Consider the following 25,855-nt stretch of genomic DNA (forward strand, 5'->3'; position numbering starts at 1 on the left):
ACTTAATTGGTTAATGTGTGTAATCAAGATTAATGATGTAAAAGCTACTGAAAATCTGTATTTCAAAGGTATAAAAAAGCATGACAACCATTTTAAAGTTGAGAAGTTAGCTGCGGTACTGCGGAGTGTCCAGTCTTCTCCCAAAGCTTTGTCCAATAAAACTGCATGTTGAATCTTTAAGTCTGACTCCGAGTGGTAACTTTTTTCCACAACACATGTCATATGCCTCCTCCTTCTTTTTGACTAGGGCCTCAATCTCCCGAGTCATCCAAGGTTCCCTACTTCTACCAGCCTTGCCCTTCACTTTATAAGGAATGTGCTTACCCTGAACCCTGGTTAACACACTTTTGAAAGCCTCCCACTTACCAGACGTCCCTTTGCCTGCCAACAGACTCTCCCAATCAACTTCTGAAAGTTCCTGTCTAATACCATCAAAATTGGCCTTTCCCCAATTTAGAATTTTAACTTTTGGGCCAGACCTATCATTCTCCATAGCTATCTTAAAACTAATGGAATTATGATCACTGGTCCCAAAGTGATCCCTCACTAACACTTCTGTCACCTGCCCTTCCTTATTTCCCAAGAGGAGGTCAAGTTTTGCCCCCTCTCTAGTTGGGCCATCCACACACTGAATGAGAAATTCCTCCTGAATACACTCAACAAATTTCTCTCCATCCAAGCCCCTAATGCTATGGCTGTCCCAGTCAATGTTGGGAAAGTTAAAGTCCCCTACTATTACCACCCTATTTTTCTTGCAGCTGTCTGTAATCTCCTTACATATTTGCTCCTCAATTTCCCGTTGACTATTTGGGGGTCTGTAGTACAATCCTATCAAAGTGATCTCTCCCTTCTTATTTTTCAGTTCTACACAAATAGACTCAGTGGGCGAACCCTCGGATATATCCCCTCTCACTACTGCCGTGATGTTCTCCCTAATCAAGAACGCAACTCCTCCTCCTCTCTTACCTCCTGCTCTATCTTTCCTATAGCATCTGTACCCTGGAACATTGAGCTGCCAGTCCTGCCCCTCCCTTAGCCATGTTTCAGTAATAGCTATAACATCCCAGTCCCATGTACCCATCCATGCCCTGAGTTCATCTGCCTTGCCCATCAGACTTCTTGCATTGAAATAAATGCAGTTTAATCTAGACTTCCCTTGGTCTTTGCCCTGCTTTCTCAGACCATCTGTCCGGTCATGTTCTGTACACTCTCCCTTACTGCCTTTTGTTTCTGTCACCACTTTACTTCCCACTGACTTCCTGCATCGGTTCCCATCCCCCTGCCACATTAGTTTAAACCCTCCCCAACAGCACTAGCAAACACTCCCCCTAGGACATTGGTTCCAGTCCTGCCCAGATGCAGACCGTCCAATTTGTACTGGTCCCACCTCCCCCAGAACCGGTTCCAATGGCCCAGGAATTTGAATCCCTCCCTCTTGCACCATCTCTCAAGCCACGTATTCATCCTAGCTATCCTGTCATTGCTACTCTGACTAGCCCGTGGCACTGGTAGCAATCCTGAGATTACTACCTTTGAGGTCCTACTCTTTAGTTTAACTCCGAACTCCCTAAATTCAGCTTGTAGGACCTCATCCTGTTGCAGGGCTGGAGGAGGTTGCGGAGATCTCGGAGGGTTGCAGGGCTGGAGGAGCGTAGAGATCTCGGAGGGTTGCAGGGCTGGAGGAGCGTAGAGATCTCGGAGGGTTGCAGGGCTGGAGGAGCGTAGAGATCTCGGAGGGTTGCAGGGCTGGAGGAGCGTAGAGATCTCGGAGGGTTGCAGGGCTGGAGGAGCGTAGAGATCTCGGAGGGTTGCAGGGCTGGAGGAGCGTAGAGATCTCGGAGGGTTGCAGGGCTGGAGGAGCGTAGAGATCTCGGAGGTCGCAGGGCTGGAGGAGCGTAGAGATCTCGGAGGGTTGCAGGGCTGGAGGAGCGTAGAGATCTCGGAGGGTTGCAGGGCCGGAGGAGCGTAGACATCTCGGAGGGTTGCAGGGCCGGAGGAGCGTAGAGATCTCGGAGGGTTGCAGGGCCGGAGGAGCGTAGAGATCTCGGAGGGTTGCAGGGCTGGAGGAGCGCGGAGGTGTCAGAGGGTTGCAGGGCTGGAGGAGCGTAGACATCTCGGAGGGTTGCAGGGCCGGAGGAGGTTGCGGAGATCTCGGAGGATTGCAGGGCTGGAGGAGCGCGGAGGTGTCGGAGGGTTGCAGGGCTGGAGGAGTGTAGACATCTTGGAGGGTTGCAGGGCCGGAGGAGGTTGCGGAGATCTCGGAGGATTGCAGGGCTGGAGGAGCGCGGAGGTGTCGGAGGGTTGCAGGGCTGGAGGAGTGTAGACATCTTGGAGGGTTGCAGGGCCGGAGGAGGTTGCGGAGATCTCGTAGGGTTACAGGGCTGGAGGAGTTACTGAGTAGGTGCTTTCGAGAGAAGAGCGAAGCACAAACAAAACACGATACGTCACCTTTCTTCTTAGAGCAGTTTGAAGAAATGTCCTTGTCCTCGACCTTGACCGAAGGCCTGTTGCATTTCATCCGACAGAAGAAGGAGCGGCGAGCCCCCGAGCACAACCGGGAGGGTCCTGGGCTTATGTCCGTCTTAACCGGCAAGCCAGCTAATCGCGGAGAGCGAGGCAGGGAAAGAAAATAAGAACGCTAATGGACGCAACTTCAACCTTTCAGTCGGAAAAGCAAGATGTCCAACCCATAATAACCAGCAGATCAATAAAACCAATTTACGTGCAAGTAAAATCAAGAACATAGGAATTGCTGGACCAAAAAAAGGTCCGCGGTCCATCTCGTTCGCCTTCTACCATCTTGGGAGTCACATCATACAACGATAATGGAGTTGTTGACTAATCGTAGCAATCAATCTCCATCAATTAGTCTACGACAGACCCAGGCATGAGGCGAGGAAAGCCCCCAGTGGTGGAGAGCTTTGGGAACCATGGGCCCGAAGTCATCACTTCTTTCCCGAGCCTGTCACACCCACCGCACGTCATGCCTCAAATTACTCATATACTGTATCCCGAAATGTTATTTTCTGAAAGAAATCTCTCCAATTTACATGTGAATGATCAATAATTCCTGATTCCTTCGTCTCCCTAGGGGGACAAATGTAAGGAGTCTTACAACACCAGGTTATATAGTCCATCAGTTTTATAGTCCAAAACTGTTGGGACTGTAACCTGGCGTTGTAAGACTCCTTACATTTGTCCACCCCAGTCCATCACCGGCATCTCCACATCATCCCTAGAAGGGGGGGGGGGGCCTGTTCTGTTGGTTGGCCACTCGTTCCCTGAAACATTGGCCCAGATTTTGCTGGAGTGGGGCACCTTGTTAGTTTTCTTTCCTCACCCCTTCAGCTCGAAAAAGTTTCGTGCCGTAGCTTGCTGGGAGTGCGAGCTGATCACGGGAGGGCAACGGGGGGGGAGGGCATCTGGGACCTCAGTGAACGACGGGATCGGCAGCCTATCTCCTTAACCAGGGAGGTCTAAGGATTGAGAAATTTAGGAACAATTTACTCGCTGCAGGAACGAGACTCCAGAGTTTCAACTGTTGCCCTTTCTGGGCCGGAGAGGTCGATTGGCATTGCAAGAACATAAATCCCCTCATTGAAAAAGGGTCCTTACGCTGTTAAGTGCCAGCCCTAACTTCCTGTGCCCCGAGCTTAACGGGCAAATGCAGCAATTTCTTGAAACTCACGGGGCGTTTTGAGGACGAGCTGCTGTTCCCACGAGGCTAGCGGCGCGAATCGTCCAGCGACTCACGGGGAAATCTCTTCCTCGCCACAAATTGCTGGACGATTTACATATTAATAATCGGCGCGCGGCGTTAAACTCGCCCGTTATTTTCCCAGCGAATTCTGGGCCAACGTTTCCTTAGATTAATTTGGAATTTACCCTCCCCCCGCCTTCAAGCGCAGGGTAGGAGGGATTAAATCTGGTTGGTGCAAATTGTTTTTGACATTTGACTTCTCCACGATAACAAATACTTGGCACACGCGGAGAGATTTTGTTTTCAGTGACCGTCTTCACTTGGGCTGCGTCTATTTATTTTATATCCCGCCTTTACTGGCTGGTGAATTTTTGCCGCTTCTACGGCAGAAAAGGAGGGTCTCACTTTTGGCATCTATTAGCCTTTCCCTTGGGGTCGTGTCAAATGACGACAGCTGTTCTTTGACTTTGGCGATGTCCTTCGGATGGAGGTAGTCAAACAAGCTTTGACCAATCAGATCAGTCTGCAAAGTCAAGCACAGAAAAGGATCACTTAAAAGAGAGGCTCTCAGCCTCGCATTTATGTCCCAAAGTGCTTCACACTCGATTAAATTACCTTTAAGTTCAGTCCATTTGGCGGAACAGCTTTTTGTACACAGCAAGATCCCACAAACGGCAATGAGGCAAACAACCAGTTTGTGTGGTTTTTTTTTTTCCCCCTGGGTGGTGTTGGTTGAATTTTGACCCAGGACACCTGCTCCTCTTCGAATATCGCCGTGGGATCTCCATCATCCACCTCTCGACAGGCGGTCGGGGACTCGGTCTCATCTGAAATGCAGCACCTCCGGCAGCGTAGCACTCCCTCGGTACCGCACCAGAGTTTCAGGCTCGGTTAGGAGCTCTGGTCCTGGAGATGGCTTGAGCCCATCGACCCTCTCGCAGGAGCAAGAGTGCTGCCAACTGAACCAAGTTCCTCTTTAAGAACTGGCCCGCCAAATGATTGGAGATAAGAGGCTGAAGCTTTTCCCCAGTGTCTCGCTGAGTTTTTCAATTGCGTCCCCGAGTCAGACCAGGAAGCTCCCAAGTTCTCTCCCAGTCTCTGCTGAGCTAGCAGTTGGGACAGTAGTAGGGACTCTACAATTCGCCGGGTCATTCCCGGATTAGGAAGGGGCAAATCAGCCAAGGTGCCCCTCCTCTCTGGTCGCTATCCAGCGGAAAATGCCTGTGTGGGTCAGACCAGGAATGGCTCAATTGCAACGTCCTCTCTTCAGTTTGAAAGAAAGAACTTGCATTGATATCGTCCCTGTCACTACCGTAGGACGGTCCAAAGCCCCTTACAGCCAATAAAATACTTTTGAAGTGTCGTCACGAGGGAAACGCTGCAACCAATTTGCGCACAGCAAGATCCCACAAACAGCACTGAGGTAAACAGCCAGATAATCTGTTTGTGAGCCAGGACTGCTGGGAGAACTCCCCTGCTCTTCTTCGAAATAGTGCTACGTCCATCCGAGCACTGCACTGGGAGTGTCGGCCTGGATTTTGTGCTAGAGTCTCTGGAGTGGGGCTTGAACCCAGGACCTTCTGACTCAGATAAGAGTGTTACCCACTGATCCGAGCTTCAATTATTATACGTTCAACGACAAAATAAATATTTTTTAAGATTGAAAAAAAAAATAATTTTCTCCAACCCAATTTGGTTTTGGAAGCATCTCAAACTTTCAATAGAATAAATTGCACCCATTCGGCCCATCGTGCCTGTGCCGGCTCTTTGAAAGAGCTGTCTAATTAGTCCCACTTCCCCTGCTCTTTCCCCGTGGCCCTGCAAATATTTCCGTTTCAGGTATTTATCCAGCTCCAACAACACTCAAGAAGCTCGACACCATCCAAGACGAAGCAGCCCACTTGATTGGCACCCCATCCACCACACTAAACATTCACTCCCTTCACCACCGGCGCACCGTGGCTGCAGTGTGTACCATCCACAGGATGCATTACAGCAACTCGCCAAGGCTCCTTCGACAGCACCTCCCAAACCCTCGACCTCTACCACCTAGAGGGACAAGGGCAGCAGGTACATGGGAACAACACCACCTGCACGTTCCCCTCCAAGTCGCACACCATCCCGACTTGGAAATATATCTGCCGTTCCTTCATCGTCGGTGGGTCAAAATCCTGGAACTCCCTTCCTAACAGCACTGTGGGAGAACCTTCACCACACGGACTGCAGCGGTTCAAGAAGGCGGCTCACCACCACCTTCTCGAGGGCAATTAGGGATGGGCAATAAATGCCGGCCTCGCCAGCGACGCCCACATCCCATGAACAAATTTTTAAAAAATTCCCTTTTGAAAGTTACTATTGAAATTCTCATCTCCCTTCTGGTTCTTTTGCCAATTATCTTAAATCTGTGACCTAAATGGTGAACGCAATTTTTATGGCCTAAGTCACAAGTGCATCTGACTTGAGCCTTGTAGATGTTGGAAAGGATTTCAGCGATCACATTGTGTCAAATGTAGAGAATATATTTAATTGCCATGAACATTAAATCAATAGAACCATAGAAATTACAGCACAGAAGGAGGCCATTCGGCCCATTGCCTCGGTGCTGGTGCTGGCTCTTCAAAAGGACCTGTCTACCATAATCCCATTTCCCTGCTCTTCCCTTATATCCTTTTACCACCTTCTTCACAGATCATGAGATTTCACAGAATTTACAATTAAACTCCAGGCTACAGACGTCTCAGTGCCACGTCAGTGAAGCGACAACAATAGCAGGATCTGTGCCCATTACGGGACTCGAGTCACTTTAAGGCTGTACAACTTTACCTGACTGTAGTTGAGGATTTTGAAGACCGATTCAGACACAAAAAGTATCTTTCCTCTGTCACAACCCACGACAAAAAGAAATCCATCGGCCGCCTGTGGGAATAGCAGATGATTTGGTAAATAAACACCCTCCAATACAATAGAGCCAAGCACTTAAAAACAGATCAGCAACAACAACTTGCATTTATATAGCGCCTTTAACGTAGTAAAATGTCCCAAGGCGCTTCACAGGAGCGTAAAGCAGACAAATCTTGACACCGAGCCATATAAGGAGATATTAGGGTCAAAGAAGTAGGTTTTAAGGAGGGTCTCACAGAAGTAGAGAAGCAAAGAGGTAGGTTTTACAAAGTGTCTTAAAGGAGGAGGGAGAGGCGAGAGGTTTCGGGAGTTTAGGGCCTAGGCAGCTGAAGGCACGGCAGCCAATGGTACATAGGAACAGGAGTAGGCCATTCAGCCCCTCGTGCCTGCTCCGCCATTTGATAAGATCATGGCTGATCTGTGATCTAACTCCATATACCTGCCTTTGGCCCATATCCCTTAACACCTTTGGTTGCCAAAAAGCTATCTATCTCAGATTTAAATTTAGCAATTGAGCTAGTATCAATTGCGGTTTGCGGAAGAGAGTTCCAAACTTCTACCACCCTTTGTGTGTAGAAATGTTTTCTAATCTCGCTCCTGAAAGGTCTGGCTCTAATTTTTAGACTGCGCCCCCTACTCCTAGAATCCCCAACCAGCGGAAATAGTTTCTCTCTATCCACCCTATCTGTTCCCCTTAATATCGTATAAACTTCGATCAGATCACCCCTTAACCTTCGAAACTCCAGAGAATACAACCCCAATTTGTGTAATCTCTCCTCGTAACTTAACCCGTGAAGTCCGGGTATCATTCTAGTAAATCTACGCTGCACTCCCTCCAAGGCCAATATGTCCTTCCGAAGGTGCGGTGCCCAGAACTGCTCACAGTACTCCAGGTGTGGTCTAACCAGGGTTTTGTATAGCTGCAGCATAACTTCTGCCCCCTTGTACTCTAGTCCTCTAGATATAAAGGCCAGCATTCCATTTGCCTTCTTGATTATTTTCTGCACCTGTTCATGACACTTCAATGATCCATGTACCTGAACCCCTAAGTCCCTTTGGATATCCACTGTTTTTAACTTTTTACCATTTAGAAAGTACCCTGTTCTATCCTTTTTTGATCCAAAGTGGATGACCTCACATTTGTCTACATTGAATTCCATTTGCCACAGTTTTGCCCATTCACCTAATCGATCAATATCGCTTTGTAATTTTATGTTTTCATCTACACTGCTTACAATGCCACCAATCTTTGTGTCATCTGCAAACTTAGATATGAGACTTTCTATGCCTTCATCTAAGTAGTTAATAAATATTGTGAATAATTGAGGCCCCAAGACAGATCCCTGCGGGACTCCACTGGTCACATCCTGCCAATGTGAGTACCTACCCATTATCCCTACTCTCTGTCGCCTTTCGCTCAGCCAACTTCCTAACCAAGTCCGTACTTTTCCCTCGATTCCATGGGCTTCTATCTTAGCTAACAGTCTCTTATGCGGGACCTTATCAAATGCCTTCTGGAAGTCCATATAAATAACATCCATTGACATTTCCCTGTCCACTACTTTAGTCACCTCTTCAAAAAATTCAATCAGGTTTGTCAGGCACGACTTACCTTTCACAAATCCATGCCGACTCTCTCTGATTAACTGAAAATTCTCGAGGTGTTCAGTCACCCTATCCTTAATTATAGACTCCAGCATTTTCCCCACAACAGCTGTTAGGCTAACTGGTCTATAATTCTCCGGTTTCCCTCTCTCTCCTTTCTTAAAAACTGAGATGAGGAGAAACTTCTTCACTCAGAGGGTAGTAGGTCTGTGGAATTTGCTGCTCCAGGAAGCTGTGGAAGCTACATCATTAAATAAATTTAAAACAGAAATAGACAGTTTCCTAGAAGTAAAGGGAATTAGGGGTTACGGGGAGTGGGCAGGAAATTGGACATGAATTTAGATTTGAGGTTAGGATCAGATCAGCCATGATCTTATTGAATGGCGGAGCAGGCTCGAGGGGCCGATTGGCCTACTCCTACTCCTATTTCTTATGTTCTTATTAAAAAGCGGAGCGACATGTGCAATTTTCCAATCTAGAGGGACAGTTCCTGAATCCAGAGAACTTTGAAAGATTATAGTTAGGGCATCCGCAATGTGCTCACCTACTTCCTTTAAAACCCTGGGATGGAAACCATCTGGTCCTGGGGATTTGTCACTCTTTAGTGCTATTATTTTCTTCATTACTGTTGCTTTACCTATGTTAATTTTAATCGAGTCCCTGTCCCCGATTCAATATAAGTTTTCTTGGGATTTCCGGCATGCTATCCTCTTATTCGACTGTAAATACTGACGCAAAGTAATTGTTCAACATGTCTGCCATTTCCCTATTGTCAATGACAATATCCCCACTTTCAGTTTTTAAGGGGCCAACACTGCTCCTGACCACCCTCTTTTTCCTAATATAACAATGAAAGTTCTTCGTATTGGTTTTGATATCCCTTGCGAGTTTCTTTTCATACTCGGATGTGCAAGAGGCAAGAATTGGAGGAGCGCAGAGATCTCGGAGGGTTGTAGGGGCTGGAGGAGGTTACAGAGATAGGGAGGGGGGTGGGGGGCGAGGCCATGGAGGGGGATTTGAAAACAAGGATGAGAATTTTAAAATGGAGGCGTTGCCAGACTGGGAGCCAGTGTCAGTCAATGACACAGTTGGATGATTGAATTGTACTGAGCATTAACTGGGGTTATTCAGGTTCAGAAGGCACATTATAGGAAGTGGTGAAGGCCATTCAGCCCTCCGGGCCTGCATCACGGCTGAACTGTACCTCAACTTACCCGCCTTTGCTCCATATCCATTGAAACCCTCACCCAACAAAAATCCATCGATCTCAGTCTTGAAAATTTCAATTGATCCACGGCATTTTGGAGGAAAGAGGATTTCCAGATTAACACTAACCTTTGTGTGAAAAAGTGCTTCCTGATTTCACTTCTGAACGGCCTAGCTCTAATTTTAAGATCATGCCCCCTTGTTCTGGACTCTCCCCCTCTTCCCCCACCTCCTGCCCCAATCAGATGAAATAGTTTCTCCGTGCCTACCCTATCGAATTCTATTATCATTTTAAAGTGCCTTTTGGGAGGCGAGGCACCTCATGGAAAAAAGTGCGACCGACAGATAACACTGGACCAGCAACCCAGAGTCTGAGAGTTCAAATCCCACCATGGCAGGTCGTGGAACTGAATTCAGTAAATCTGGTAAATCTTTGACTCGTTCCAAAAAATAATTAATTAAAACCGTCACGGAAGCCGCTGCACGAACTTCGGATTCAAAGGTGAGAGTGCTACCACCTGAGCCAAGGCTGGCACCAATGTGGGAGGTGTGATCCGCATTTCCGATTATTGTATTTCGATTTCGCAGGAAGACCAAGGCAGCTTCCACCCAACCGTCGCGGGTTTATTTTGTTTCCTCTCTCGCGGAGCGAACTGCGGCGCTCTGTGGCCACTTCCGGGCCCTCAGACGGCATGGCTTCCCCCCCCGGTGCGCTGGCGCAAGCGGCCGTTCCCATTCGCGCCGATTTCGCCGACGAAATCGCTTCCCCCATCGACAAGGCACAAGTCAGGAGTGTGATGGAATACTCTCCGCTTGCCTGGATGAGTGCAGCTCCAACAACACTCAAGAAGCTCGACACCATCCAGGACAAAGCAGCCCGCTTGATTGGCACCCCATCCACCACCCTAAACATTCACTCCCTTCACCACCGGCGCACAGTGGCTGCAGTGTGTACCATCCACAGGATGCACTGCAGCAACTCGCCAAGGCTTCTTCGACAGCACCTCCCAAACCCGCCACCTCTACCACCTAGAAGGACAAGAGCAGCAGGTACATGGGAACACCACCACCTGCACGTTCCCCTCCGAGTCACACACCATCCCGACTTGGAAATATATCGGCCGTTCCTTCATCGTCGCTGGGTCAAAATCCTGGAACTCCCTTCCTAACAGCACTGTGGGAGAACCTTCACCACACGGACTGCAGCGGTTCAAGAAGGTGGCTCACCACCACCTTCTCAAGGGGCAATTAGGGATGGGCAATAAATGCCGGCCTTGCCAGCGACGCCTGCATCCCTGAACGAATAAAAAAAAAACTCCCTAAGTTCAAATTTTCCAGGAGCTCAGAGCCTTCGCCTCGCTGTTTAAAATTGTAGTTTGAAATCAATCTGTGCCGTTAAATTAAGGACCTGTGGCGTCTTTGTGCTTTTCTATCACTAGAGATAGATCTTTATTGTATACACTCCCCACCACTGAAAACGACCACGTTTAAAACGGGCTGAAGCTTATATCGGCCAAAAAACGATAACCATTAGCGTTAACATCGATTGCCGGTTATAACGTCTCAAATGCTCCATTTATTTCGGGCAGAAAGAGCTGAGTTTACTCACTAGTTCGCGACTCGTTAAGGTGCACTGAGTACAAGGACAAAACGTAAGTAAGTAGTCCCTTGGTTAATTGTTCAATTACCTTTTGCGTACTTCAGCCTTTTTAATCCCCTCTACGTGGTCTGGGGGGGGTTACAGGTTGTACTGAGCACAGACTGCAGTCTAAAGATAGCTGCATTGCTTGCAGCCTTGTTCAGTTTATTCAAGATCTACAACCTTCTGTTTATATAGTAGAGTACTGTAATAGCCCTACCCCGTTACACTGGCCATAGTGTATAACAGGCAAATCGCGTTTGCACAAACGTGCCCGCTATAATCACGCAGAACGTACAGCACAGAAACAGGCCATTCGGCCCAACTGGTCCATGCTGGTGTTTATGCTCCACACGAGCCTCCTCCCTCCCTAATTCATCTCACCCCATCAACGTAACCTCCTATCCCTTCCTCCTGTGTTTATCCAGCTTCCCCTTAAATGCCTCTGTGCTTTTCGCCTCAACTACTCCCTGTGGTGGGGAGTACCACATTCTAACCGCTCTCTGGGCTGAGCGGTGGGGACTGTACCCATAGACCACCCGTGGCATTGCTCGTGGATAGAGCACAATTCTGATGTTGAGCTACTACCCTAGAATGTCACGTTAAGGCCACTGCTCACGTGCGAGAAAGTGACCTGTAAGAGGCTGACTCGTTGTTGGATGGTTCTCTCCCTTGGGGAGAGGCCAGGTCATCTTGCAGTCAGAAAAGAAACAGCAGTAAATACCTGGCTCTCTATCTCTGGCGTGTTTTACAAAGCACATCATCAGTTTGGGGGGTTTGGGGGGGGAGAAGGGGGAAGTCTGATGGACACAAGCAAAACTTTTATTAAAAAAAACAGTAAATAACTGCCTCTTTCCTAATGGGATTAACCGAAAATCATTGCACCCTATTAGGAAAACATACCCTGAGGATAAGATGCTTCAGCTCATCGTCTGATAGAAAAGCAGGTTTGTAGTTAGCCTCTGTGTAAGCATTGGTGGCCCCTGAAATACAGAAATTACAAAAATCAGCATGAAGATAGATTTTGATCTAAACTGGATCAAAAATGTAAATCAACTTTCAACTGTTAAGAGCAGGTTTCATTTAAAAAAAAATCTATCCCTCCATTAAACATCTAAGAAAACTTAACATATATAAATTATATTTTACAGTATATATAAATTACATTTTATATATCTTAAGTATGCATACACTTCCTATCGTGACAATTTTCTGTCGCGCATGTGTGTCAATAAACCTCAAAAGGGAAAAGTGCTACCAGATTCAGAATGATACCGGGGCTAAAAGGGTTAAATTATGAGGACAGGTTGGACAGACTAGGCTTGTATTCCCTCGAGTATAGAAGATTCCCAGGGACGAGGGGGTGGACATATGAGGAGAGGTTTGAGTAGATTGGGACTCTACTCATTGGAGTTCAGAAGAATGAGAGGCGATCTTATTGAAACATATATAAGATTGTGAAGGGGCTTGATCGGGTGGATGCGGTGAGGATGTTCCCAAGGATGGGTGAAACTAGAACTAGGGGGCATAATCTTAGAATAAGGGGCTGCTCTTTCATAACTGAGATGAGGAGAAACTTCTTCACTCAGAGGGTAGTAGGTCTGTGGAATTTGCTGCCCCAGGAAGCTGTGGAAGCTACATCATTAAATAAATTTAAAACAGAAATAGACAGTTTCCTCGAAGTAAAGGGAATTAGGGGTTATGGGGAGCGGGCAGGAAATTGGACATGAATTTAGATTTGAGGTTAGGATCAGATCGGCCATGATCTTATTGAATGGCGGAGCAGGCTCGAGGGGCCGATTGGCCTACTCCTGCTCCTATTCCTTATGTTCTTATTAAGGGGTGATCTAATTGAGGTGTTTAAGGTGATCAAAGGAGTTGATGGTTTCTCTCTGAATACCCTGTTTCTTCTGGTGGGTGGGGGGAGTCCAGAACAAGGGGGCGTAACCTTAAAATTAGAGCCAGGCCGTTGAGGGGTGATGTCAGGAAGCACTTCTTCACACAAAGGGGAATGGAAATCTGGAAAACTCCCCCGCCCACAAAAGCTGTTGGGGCTGGGGGTCAATTGAAAATCTCAAAACTGAGATTGGTAAGATTTTTTGTTAGGTCAAGGGTATTAAGGGTTACGGAACCGAGGCGGGTAAACGAAAAGGCGGATCAGGCTCATTGAACCTATGTTCAAATCTCAAACGTGTGCAAAAACGTCACCAATATCCAAGCTGGCTTTTAAGTAGAACCTTCTGAAGTTTATTGGGATAACTGCGTGGACTATGTCTCCGAATTCCAGTTTAGCAAGTTGACGGTGAGAATGTAACATTTTCGCAGCGATCGTACAATCGAACATCAGAGTACAAATACCATACAACTCCACCAAATGTAAGGGTATTAGGAACATAGGAACAGGAGTAGGCCATTCAGCCCCTCGTGCCTGCTCCGCCATTTGAGAAGATCATGGCTCATCTGTGATCTAACTCCATATACCCGCCTTTGGCCCATGTCCCTTAATACCTTTGGTTGCCAAAAAGCTATCTCGCATTTAAATTTAGCAATTGAGCTAGTATCAATTGCCGTTTGCGGAAGAGTGTTCCAAACTTCTACCACCCTTTGTGTGTAGAAATGTTTTCTAATCTCGCTCCTGAAAGGTCTGGCTCTAATTTTTAAGACTGTGCCCCCTACTCCTAGAATCCCCAACCAGCAGAAATAGTCTCTCTCTATCCACCCTATCCGTTCCCCTTAATATCTTATAAACTTCGATCAGATCACCCCTTAACCTTCGAAACTCCAGAGAATACAATCCCAATTTGTGTAATCTCTCCTCGTAACTTAACCCTTGAAGTCCGGGTATCATTCTAGTAAACCTACGCTGCACTCCCTCCAAGGCCAATATGTCCTTCCGAAGGTGCGGTGCCCAGAACTGCTCACAGTACTCCAGGTGCGGTCTAACCAGGGTTTTGTATAGCTGCAGCATAACTTCTGCCCCCTTGCACTCTAGTCCTCTCGATATAAAGGCCAGCATTCCATTAGCCTTCTTGATTATTTTCTGCACCTGTTCATGACACTTCAATGATCGATGTACCTGAACCCCGAAGTCCCTTTGGACATCCACTGTTTTTAACTTTTTACCATTTAGAAAGTACCCTGTTCTATCCTTTTTTGATCCAAAGTGGATGACCTCACATTTGTCTACACTGAATTCTATTTGCCACAGTTTTGCCCATTCACCTAATCTATCAATATCGCTTTGTAATTTTATGTTTAATATTCATCTTCAGTAACTAAATTAATTGGTTACTGAGTGTCAGCTTGGCTTATTTCAGAATATAACATCTTGGGATACGGTATATGAGGAATTAGAAACATGGCAAATGGGGCGCGGAGCAAGATGCCCCACTCCAGCAAATTCTGGGCCAAATATTTCAGTGAGTGGGTGGTCAATTGATGGAACAGGCTCCCTTGGGAGGTGGTGGAAGCAGGGAGTGTAGATTCATTCCAACAGAAATTAGACAGCTTTCTTTCGGAAAGCAGTCCGCTTGATTGGCACCCCATCCACCACCCTAAACATTCACTCCCTTCACCACCGGCGCACTGTGGCTGCAGTGTGTACCATCCACAGGATGCACTGCAGCAACTCGCCAAGGCTTCTTCGACAGCACCTCCCAAACCCGCGACCTCTACCACCTAGAAGGACAAGAGCAGCAGGCACATGGGAACAACACCACCTGCACGTTCCCCTCCAAGTCACACACCATCCCGACTTGGAAATATATCGGCCGTTCCTTCATCGTCGCTGGGTCAAAATCCTGGAACTCCCTTCCTAACAGCGCTGTGGGAGAACCTTCACCGCACGGACTGCAGCCGTTCAAGAAGGCGGCTCACCACCACCTTCTCAAGGGGGCAATTAGGGATGGGCAATAAATGCCGGCCTCGCCAGCGATGCCCACATCCCATAAACGAATTTTTAAAAAAACATTTTAGGATACAGTATGCGAGTAACTTGAGACATGACATGTGGTGAGTGTAACATGTTTGGGAGGAAGAGGTGACTTTGGATCTAAGGTTCCCAAAGCTCCCAACCACTGGGGGTCTTTCCTCGCCTCATGTCTGGGTCTGTTGTGGACTCGTTAATTGTAGCGATCAATCTCCATCAGTCAACAACTCCCATTATCAGTGTATCATGCGACTACCAGGAGGGTAGAAGGCGAACTAGACGGACCTTGGTCGTTTTTGTTTAAGAATCTAGCAGTTCCTACGTTCCCTAAACGTCGTGTGGAGACGGCAACGTATCGAACACTCGGAAGATCTGCGCAGATCAAAACAAAACCCCTACGCTTTAAGGTTCAAGGGACTTTGGCCGTCACCTGCTGTGTCCTCACCTCGCAGGGTCTTCATGTGCTGGACAGCCATCCTAAGCACCGTCAGCTTGTCCAGCTTCCTCGACATGGCGTTACACGTGGGCACCATCGATGCCAGCTCATCGATGAAACTGTTCATTTTGTCCCGACGTCGTTTTTCAATCTGGCTGTGAGCCTCTCTGAAAACGGAACGGTAATATGAGCTATTTCTCACGGATTGAGCTAAATAAAAAAGTTACACAGTAAGATGAGATGAGGCGATTGCATTTTAATTGTCACTCTATAGTAATTCGGATTTAATTATTTATTTTTTTAAAAAAATTGTTCTCGGGATGTGGGCGTCACTGGCATTCACTGCCCATCTCCAGATGCCGAGAGGGTGGGTCTTCTCCTCGAGTTGCTGCAGTCTGTGTGGCGAAGATAATTACCTTGAATGTGTGTCCTCTGGTTAACCACCCTCCCACCACAGTTTCTCCCTGTCTGCTCTATCAAAACCCCTCATTGATTTTGAACACCTCTATTAAATCTCCCCTTAACCTTCTCTGCTCTGAGGAGAACAATCCCAGCTTCTCTAGAATCATAGAAGTTTACAACATGGAAACAGGTCCTTCGGCCCAACATGTCCATGTCGCCCAGTTTATACCACTAAGCTAGTCCCAATTGCCTGCACTTGGCCCATATCCCTCTCTACCCATCTTACCCATGTAACTGTCCAAATGCTTTTTAAAAGACAAAATTGTACCCGCCTCTACTACTGCCTCTGGCAGCTCGTTCCAGACACTCACCACCCTTTGAGTGAAAAAATTGCCCCTCTGGACCCTTTTGTATCTCTCCCCTCTCACCTTAAATCTATGCCCCCTCGTTATAGACTCCCCTACCTTTGGGAAAAGATTTTGACTATCTACCTTATCTATGCCCCTCATTGTTTTATAGACTTCTATAAGATCACCCCTTAACCTCCGACTCTCCAGGGAAAAAAGTCCCAGTCTATCCAACCTCTCCCTATAAGTCAAACCATCAAGTCCCGGGAGCATCCTAGTAAATCTTTTCTGCACTCTTTGTAGTTTAATAATATCCTTTCTATAGTGGGGTGACCAGAATTCCTGGATCCTGGGCTTTATAAATAGAGGGATGATAGAGTACAAAGGACTGGGGGATTACCTGGCATTTTTCACTCTCCCGTGTTGGTCTGCACATTCCATCCTAGATTCCATCCTACAAAAATATCGTAAAACCATCACATTTATGGGATACTTCAATGGGCTCGAAGACCGAGGTCATGCGAAAGTGATGAAATCGGGCGTTTAGAATCGCAGAACAGAATTAACTTACATTACCCAAATGATCGTTTGCCCTGGTCTAAATTAAGCGCTCCCCTTTAATCAATGCTGCGCTCAAGAAACAAACGCAACCAAAGCCCGAAAGGGGAGCTCGCGTCTCTGGGGCGAGCCGATGACGAGGCTGTGGAAGATTGCAAAAAGGGAAGAGAGGAGGCGACGTAGTTAAAATCTGGATCGAAGCGTCACGCGGGGCAGGGCATGGGTGAGCTGCCTTTGGGCTGGCTCGTTTAGTAGCCAACACAGGTCGGAAGCTGGACGCATCCCCCGATTTGGTGATGTGGGGGATGGAGGAGTCCTTCTCAACCAAAAAAAATCACCACGAGGTGGGAGGGGGGGGGGGGGGGGGGAGGGAGACCAGGCCAGGGCCGCCTGCACCCCTTCATTTACAGAACAACGCAGAGGGATCCGAGGGTCACTTGCCCAACATCTCGGCTACAGAAACTCGGTGTGACAACTGGCAATTAAGAAGATAGGTCAGAAGATTCCTTTCCTGCAAGAGGCATGTTCGGCAAAGCTGCAAAACGTCAGACGTTAGAGATACAAGGACACAACAGTAACTGTTCATCTATTTATCTAACTACACAACTATAGATAAATCATCGAGTTGATGAGGCCGAGTTCAACGGGCAACATTAAAAGTAGCGTCATAAGTTTAAAAAAAAAACAAACCAAGCACTGGGGTTCATTTCTAGAGGGACAGAATTGAAAAGCAGAGAAATTATGTTGTATCGAACCTTGGTTAGAACACTCTAGGAGTGCTGTGAACAGTTCTGGTCTCCATATTATAAAAAGGATATAGAGGCACTGGAGAAGGTGCAACAAAGATTTACGAGGATGATACCAGAACTGAGAGGTTATACCTATCGGGAAAGACTGGGGCTCTTTTCTCTAGAAAAGAGAAGGCTGAGGGGTGACCTAATAGAGGTCTTTAAAATAATGAAAGGGTTCGATAGGGTAGACGTAGAGGAGATGTTTCCACTTGTGGGGAAGACCAGAACTAAGGGCCATAAATATAAGATAGTCACTAGTAAATCCAATAGGGAACTCAGGAGAAACTTCTTAACCCAGAGAGTGGTGAGAACGTGGAACTTTTGACCACAAGAAGTAGTTGAGGCAAATGTATCTGTACTATTCAAGGGGAAGTTAGATAAACACATGAGGGAGAAAGGAATAGAAGGATATGCTGATAGGGTTAGATGAAGAGAGATGGGAGGAGGCTCGTGTGGAGCATAAACACCGGCATGGACCTGTTGGGCCGAATGGCCTGTTTCTGTGCAGTACATTCTATGTAATTAGTGCGTCCTCCAACTCTCCACGAGCAATGCCCACGAGAGACCTGCTAGATATTATGAAGAAGGAATGTAATTTATTGCATAGATTGTATCGAGCAGGGACAAGCAACTCCCATCCTCCATTCAGAGTTTGGCCATTAACAAAATGCACCTTTAAATATGACCAGAAGCAAAAGAGATTAGTCCAAAGCACCATTTTCTTTGAAAGTGAAAGGCTGAGAAAGATTCGACGATACCTGCTATGTTGGTTGTCTTTGTCTGTATCCATCCCGTCCCTAAAAACAACAAAAAAAAACAAGCAATCTCTAGATGGCTTTCCTCTGATTTAAGTCCCTGCAATCAGATCTCTCAATCGGTGTCTGCAGTTTGATAATGTATAGATATGTTATTACATTTTCCCACATTACAACAGTGACTACACTTCAAAAATACTTCCTTGGCTGTAAAGCATCCTGAGGTCGTGAAAGGCACTATATAAATGCAAGTTCTTAAGAACATAAGAAATAGGAGCAGGAGTAGGCCATTCGGCCCCTCGAGCCTGCTCCGCCATTCAATAAGATCATGGCTGGTCTTCTACCTCAACTCCACTTTCCCGCCCTATCCCCATATCTGTCGATTCCTTTGGTGTCCAAATATCCATCGATCTCAGGCTTGAATGTACTCAACGACTGAGCATCCACAGCCCTCTGGGGTAGAGAATTCCAAAGATTCACAACCCTCTGAGTGAAGAAATTCCTCCTCATCTCAGTCTTAAATGGCCGACCCCTTATCTTGAGACGATGACCCCTGGTTCTAGACTCTCCAGCCAGGGGAAACAGCCTCTCAGCATTCTATAGGTTTCAATGAGATCGCCTCTCATTCTCCTAAACTCCTGAGAATATAGGCCCATTCTACTCAATCTCTCCTCACAGGACAACCCTCTCATCCCAGGAATCAATCCAGTGAACCTTTGTTGCAATCCCTATAAAGCAAGTATATCCTGCCTTAAGTGAGGACACCAAAACTGTACACAGTACTCCAGATGTGGTCTCACCAAAGCCCTATATAATTGCAGCAAGACCTCCTTACTCTTATAGAATCATAGAAAATTTACGGCACAGAAGGCGGCCATTCGGCCCAGTCCATGCTGGCCGAAAATGAGCCATCCAGCCTAATCCCACTTTCCAGCACTTGGTCCGTAGCCCTGTGGGTTACGGCACTTCAATTGTACATCCAAGTACTTTTTAAATAAGTTGAGGGTTTCTGCCTCTACCACCCTTTCAGGCAGTGAGTTCCAGACACCCACCACCCTATGGGTGAAAAAATTTTGCCTCAGCTCCCCTCTAATCCTTCTACCAATCACTTTAAATCTATGCCCCCTGGTCACTGACCTCTCCGCTAAGGGAAATAGGTCCTTCCTATCCACTCTGTCTAGGCCCTTCATAATTTTGTACACCTCAATTAAATCTCCCCTCAGCCTCCTCTGTTCCAAAGAAAACAACCCCAGCCTATCCAATCTTTCCTCATAGCTAAAATTCTCCAGTCCTGGCAACATCCTCGTAAATCTCCTCTGTACCCTCTCTAGTGCAATCACACCTTTCCTGTAATGTGGTGACCAGAACTGTACACAGTACTCAAGCTGTGGCCTAACTTGTGTTTTATACAGTTTGAGCATAACTTTTCTGCCCTTATATTCTATGACTTGGCTAATAAAGGAAAGTATCCCGTATGCCTTCTTAACCACCTTATCTTCCAGTCCTGCTACCTTCAGGGATCTGTGGACATGCACTCCAAGGTCCCTCACTTTCTCTACACCTCTCAGTATCCCCCCATTTCTTGTGTATTCCCTTGCCTTGTTTGCCCTCCCCAAATACATTACCTCACACTTCTCCAGATTGAATTCCCTTGCATAAAGGCTAACATACCATTTGCCTTCCTAATTGCATGCTGTACCTGCATGTTAACTTTCTGTGATTTGTGTACAAGGACACCCAAATCCCTGAGTATCAACATTTATTAGTCTCTCCCCTTTTAAAAAATATTCTGTTTTTCTATTCTTCCTACCGAAGTGAATAACCCCACATTATACTCCATCTGCCACCTTTTTGCCCACTCACTTAACCTGTCTATATCCCTTTGCAGCCTCTTAGTGTCCTCCTCACAGCTTACTTTCCCACCTAGCTTTGTATAGTCAGCAAACTTAGATACATTACATTCGGTCCCCTCATCTAAGTCATTAATATAGATTGTAAATAGCTGAGGCCCAAGCACCAATCCTTGTGGCACCCCACTAGTTATAGCCTGCCAACCTGAAAATGACCCGTTCATTCCTACTCTCTGTTTTCTGTCCGTTAACCAATCCTCTATCCATGCTAATATATTACCCCCAGTCCCATGAGCCCTAGTCTTGTATGGCACCTTATCGAATACCTTTTGAAAATCCAAATATACTACATCCACTGGTTCAATCTTATCGACCCTGCTAGTTACATCCTCAAAAAACACTAATAGATTTATCAAACATGATTTCCCTTTCATAAAACCGTGTTGACTCTGCCTAATCATATTATGATTTTCTAAGTGCCCTGTTGCTATATCCCTAATAGATTCTAGCACTTTCCCTACTACTGAGTTCAGGCTAATTGGCCTGTAGTTCCCTGTTTTCTCCTGCCCTCCTTTCTTGAATAGCGGGGTTACATTTGTGACATTCCAATCGTTCTAGAATCTAGGGAATTCTGGAAGACCATAACCAATGCATCCACTATCTCTGCAGCCACCTCTTTTAGAACCCTCGGACGTAGGCGGTCAGGTCCTGGGGATTTGTCGGCTTTTAGTCCCCTTAGTTTCTCCTGTACTTTTTCTCTGTTGATATTAATTACTTTAAAATTCCTCACTCTCATTGGACCCTTGGGCTCCCCACTATTTCCGGTATTTTTTTGTGTCTTCTACTGTGAAGACAGATACAAAATATTTGTTTAACATTTCTGCCATTTCTTTATTCCCCATTTTAATTTCTCCAGTCTCAGCCTGTAAGGGTAAATAGTAAACCCACATTTACTTTCGCTAATCTCTTCCTTTTTACATACTTGTAGAAGCTCTTACAATCTGTTTTTATATTTCTTGCTAGTTTATTCTCATATTCAATTTTCTCCCTCTTTATCAATTTCTTGGTCATCCGTTGCTGGCTTCTAAAGCCCTCCCAATCCTCAGGCTTACTACTCTTTTTGGCAACTCTGTAAGCCTCTTATTTTAATCTTAGCTTCTCTAGTTAGTCACGGTTGGATTACTTTTCTTTCTTGTTGTTAAAAAGTAGTACATAAGTTAGCATAATGTAATGGATCACTTTGTGAACTATGATTTGTTAAGGCCTCTACATTAAAAGAGCCACATATCACAGTGGCTACCTTTCATGAATTTACCAATAATCCAGAGAATGTGAGTTCAATCCCACTACGGCACCTTGAGAATTTGAATCCAGTTTAAAAAAAATAGAAATAAAAAATCTGGTCTCAGTAAAAGTGGCCATGAAGCTGTCGGATTGTCGTAAAAACCCAATCGGTTCACTAATGTCCTTTAGGGAAGGAAACCTGCCGTCCTTACCCGATCTGGGCCTATATGTGACTCCAGTCGGACATCAACGTGGTTGACTCTTAACTGTAAAGAATCTTACAACACCAGGTTATAGTCCAACAATTTATTTGAAAAATAAAAATGGATTTTCAAATAAAATTGTTGGACTATAACCTGGTGTTGCAAGATTCTTACATTTGTCAACCCCAGTCAATCACCGGCATCTCCACATCATGACTCTTTAACTGCCCTCTGGAGTGGCCTATTGAGTCACTCTGTTGTACCAAACCTTCAAGAAGGCCCACCATCATCTTCTCAAGAGGGCAACTAGGGACGGGCAATAAATGCCAGCCTTGCCAGCGGCGCCCACATCCCAAGAACGGAAATGAGGAGAAAAAAAACTTCCAAACAAGTAGATGAATGAAATATTCTGATCTTCGTCGAGCGCCTGACTATCTGTACTCGTGTCGAAATCTCAACTGATCATGCAGAGAGAGAGTATCAAACCTTGGGCAGAGAGAGTCCCCACTTCACCTGTGTAAAGTATATCACTTAATGGCCCATTTGAAACGGTTCATTGCACGCCCAACTCCTCCACCTCCGACTGCAAGTTTACTTCAGAAAGTTGAGTTTCATACTTACTCAAATGAAAAGCCATCAAGTCTGGAAAAATAAGGACAATAATAGTGTTACTTCACAGTGAGATGATTTACAGGGGTTTATACGCATGACATTAGGCTGTTTCCATATTGATCAGAATTGTAAATTTCCAATCACCATTTTCAAATTCCATACTGATCATCATTCATTTCAGGGCAACAGTACCTGAGTAACTACAGTCCCCACCTTGGCTCAGTCGTTAAGACTTACGCTTCGGAGTCAGAAGGTGTGGTTCAGATCCCCGCCTCGGAGACTCGGGCGCACAATCGACTTAATCCAGGCTAACCGCCTGGGGTGCCGCCTTTCGGACGAGACGTTAAACCGATGGCCCCGTCTGACCTCTCGGTGTGGACGTAAAAAGATCCCACGGCACTTTTTCGAACAGCAGCGGGGGGAATGCTCCCCGGTGCGCTGGGCCAATATTTATCCCCCGACCAACATCACTAAAAAAAAAACTATCTGGTCATTATCGCATTGCTGTTTGTGGGAGCTTACTGCGAGCAAATTGGCTGCTGTGTTTCTCTACATTACAACAGTGACTACGCTTCGAAGAAGTACGTCCTTTGTCTTTAAAGCGCTTTGAGTCTTGAGATCATGATAGGAGCTATACAAATGCAATACTTTAATTAGTATTACTGTTCAGTGTCAGAACGTAATTCACCCAGTCTAGGTCATTTTGAATTAAAAATTCATATTGGAATTTCTAAATTTAAGTGCTTGAACTGATGCAGTTAGCTGGACAAGAAGATAAAATTCTTATATTTCTCTCTCAGGAGATTTGTAAGTTGGATTGTAACATGTGACTGTGATATTGGAGGTCATCCAGGTTAAGGTCAAGAGCACTGTATCAGGTCATGTACAACGTTTATTATGCTGACAGGGGGGGGTGGGGGCTTGAGTGTATCCCTTTAAGGCTGTAAATAGGCACATCCTGAGGCTAGATCCGCTCAGGCACATCCTGAGGTCAATTGTTGCTTGCTTCCCCACCCCTACACCAAAGTTTTTAAACATAAGAAAAAAGGAGATCAAGGAAGAGAAAAAGGGGGGGGGGGGCGAGAGCAAGGTAGCGAGAGAGAGAGAAAGAGGTGAGAGAGAGAGAGAGAGAGAGAGAGAGAGAGAGGTGAGAGGAGAGAGAGAGAGAGAGAGAGAGAGGTGAGAGAGAGAGAGAGAGAGAGGTGAGAGAGAGAGAGAGAGAGAGAGAGAAAGAGAGGTGAGAGAGAGAGAGAGAGAAGAGAGAGAGAGAGAGAGAGAGAAAGAGGTGAGAGAGAGAAAGAGGTGAGAGAGAAAGAGAGAGAGAAAAAAAGGAGGTGAGAGAGAGAGAGAGAGAGAGAGAGAGAGAGAAAGAGGTGAGAGAGAGAGAGAGAGAGAGAGAGAGAGAGAGAAAGAGGGTGAGAGAGAGAGAGAAAGAGGTGAGAGAGAGAGAGAGAGAGAAAAAAAGGTGAGAGAGAGAGAGAAAAAGAGGTGAGAGAGAGGAGAGAGAGAGAGAAAAAGAGGTTGAGAGAGAGAGAGAGAGAGAGAAAAAGAGGAGAGAGAGAGAGAGAGAGAGAAAAGAGGTGAGAGAGAGAGAGAGAGAGAAAAAAGTGAGAGAGAGAGAGAGAGAGAGAAAAAAGAGAGAGAGAGAGAGAGAGAGAGAAAGAGGTGAGAGAGAGAGAGAGAGAGAGAGAGAGAGAGAAAGAGGTGAGAGAGAGAGAGAGAGAGAGAGAGAGAGAGAAAGAGGTGAGAGAGAGAGAGAAAGAGAGTGAGAGAGAGAGAGAGAGAGAGAGAGAGAGAGAGAGAGAGAGAGAGAGAGAGAAAAAGAGGTGAGAGAGAGAGAAAGAGAAAGAGGTGAGACGAGAGAGAGAGAGAGAGAGAGAGAGAGAGAGAAAGAGGTGAGAGAGAGAGAGAGAGAGAGAGAGAGAGAGAAAGAGGTGAGAGAGAGAGAGAAAGAGGTGACGAGAGAGAGAGAAAGAGGTGAGAGAGAGAGAGAAAGAGGTGAGAGAGAGAGAGAGAGAGAGAGAGAGAGAGAGAGAGAAAGAGAGAGAGAGAGAAGAGAGAGAGAGAAAGAGGTGAGAGAGAGAAAACACAAACATAACATAGGCCATACGGCCCCTCGAGCCTGCTCCGCCATTCAATCAGATCATGGCTGATCTTCGACCTCAACTCCACTTCCCCGCCTGATCCCCATATCCTTTGATTCCCTAGAGTCCAAAAATCCATCGATCTCAGCCTTGAATATACTCAACGACTGAGCATCCACAGCCTCTGGGGTAGAGAATTCCAAAGATTCACAACCCTCTGAGTGAAGAAATCTTTCCTCATCTCAGTCTTAAATGTCCAACCTCTTATCTTGAGACTATGACCTCTAAGTTCTGGTCTCTCCAGCCAGGGAAGCTGCTCTCAGCATCTACCTTGTCGAGCCCTCTCAGAATCATGTATGTTTCAATGAGATCACCTCTCATTCTTCTGAACTCCAGAGAATGTCGACCCCATTCTACTCAACCTCTCCTACCCTCTGGGACGCAAACTTAACGACGACCAACCTGCTTCCGTTCAAAACGCAGATGCTGCTCAAATCTCCGGTCCCAGGGAGAGAAAAATTGCGTGCAAGTGAAATTTTTAAAGGGGAGGGGGCAATTAAGGGGAGCGTCACAACTGGGGACGATTAATCAGCGGGGTTTTTTTTTTAATGGAGAGCCTCAAAAGGCATCGCAAGCCATCAGCAGCCTTTACTAAGCTGAAGGGACAGGGGATTAAGAAATGGTCCAGTGCAGGCGTTATTGTTACTGGACCAGTGATCCAGAGTAACGCGAGTTCAAATCCACACCCTGGCTGTTTGAGAATTTGAATTTAGTCTTTAAAAAAAAAATCTGGCAATAAAAAGCTGGGGATCGGCAACAGTGACCATGAAGCTGTCGGATTGTCGTTAAAAACCCAACTGGTTCACTGATGTCCTTTCGGGAAGGAAACCTGCCCTCCTTACTCGGTCTGGGCCTACATGTGACTCCAGTCCCCACACCAACGTGGTTGATGTACAATTGTCAGGGACATTAGTTCTGGTCTTGTTAACAGTGTTTCTACGGGTAATAATTACAGAGGAGCCCTATACAATATATTTTTTATATGACGCAATTGTGATTTGCCTGTGGTAGAATCACACAGCACAGGAGGCGGCCATTCGGCCATCGTGCCTGTGCCATCTCTTAGTGTGGCCACTTGGAAGCAGCCAACTCATACAGGAAAGAGACATAATTTATCTCCTCTGATAATGTCTCTCCAATGGCAGATGAGTCACCTCTCTCTCTGGGTATCTGCTTAATGAGTGTTAGGAGCAAAGATCCCCCAGATACTAATATTGATTACTGAGCAGTGAGAAGGTGATGGAGTTGATCAGTTGGGATTTCAGTCTGTTGTAACAATCATTTCAGCTGCGGTATGTCTGATGCTGGTGTCTATGGACTTTTTCCCCAAGTTCAGCAGCTCCCCTCTGGCTGTACTACTATACAGCTGAAGGGAATTCAGGAGTAACTTCTTTACCCAGGGAGTGGTGAGAATGTGGAAACTCGCTAACCGCACAAGGAGTAGTTGAGGCGAAGAGTATAGAGAGAGAGGAGAGAGGAGAAAGGAGAGAAAGA

General features: G+C 46.3%; 1 protein-coding gene across 2 annotated transcripts in view; it reads right to left on the reverse strand.

Moving 5' to 3' along the window:
• The window catches only part of bmal1a (basic helix-loop-helix ARNT like 1a), a 51,616-nt gene extending 29,374 nt beyond the window's left edge, over positions 1-22,242 (reverse strand). Inside the window, exons 1-8 of one of the 2 annotated variants that reach the window (XM_067994242.1) lie at positions 22,227-22,242; positions 18,272-18,310; positions 16,565-16,618; positions 15,425-15,582; positions 11,955-12,034; positions 6,524-6,616; positions 4,106-4,223; positions 2,449-2,598 (exon numbers count right to left, since the gene is read on the reverse strand). In XM_067994242.1, coding sequence (XP_067850343.1) covers positions 2,449-2,598; positions 4,106-4,223; positions 6,524-6,616; positions 11,955-12,034; positions 15,425-15,582; positions 16,565-16,618; positions 18,272-18,303 — 685 coding nt within the window. In that variant the 5' untranslated portion in view covers positions 18,304-18,310; positions 22,227-22,242. Of the gene's footprint in view, positions 1-2,448; positions 2,599-4,105; positions 4,224-6,523; positions 6,617-11,954; positions 12,035-15,409; positions 15,583-16,564; positions 16,619-18,271; positions 18,311-22,226 lie in introns of both variants that reach the window. The other variant, XM_067994241.1, reaches the window with a different exon arrangement.
• Between the last annotated feature and the right edge of the window lie 3,613 nt (positions 22,243-25,855).

This window comes from Heptranchias perlo, chromosome 12 (genome assembly GCF_035084215.1).
Source record: "Heptranchias perlo isolate sHepPer1 chromosome 12, sHepPer1.hap1, whole genome shotgun sequence".
NCBI lineage: Eukaryota > Metazoa > Chordata > Chondrichthyes > Hexanchiformes > Hexanchidae > Heptranchias > Heptranchias perlo.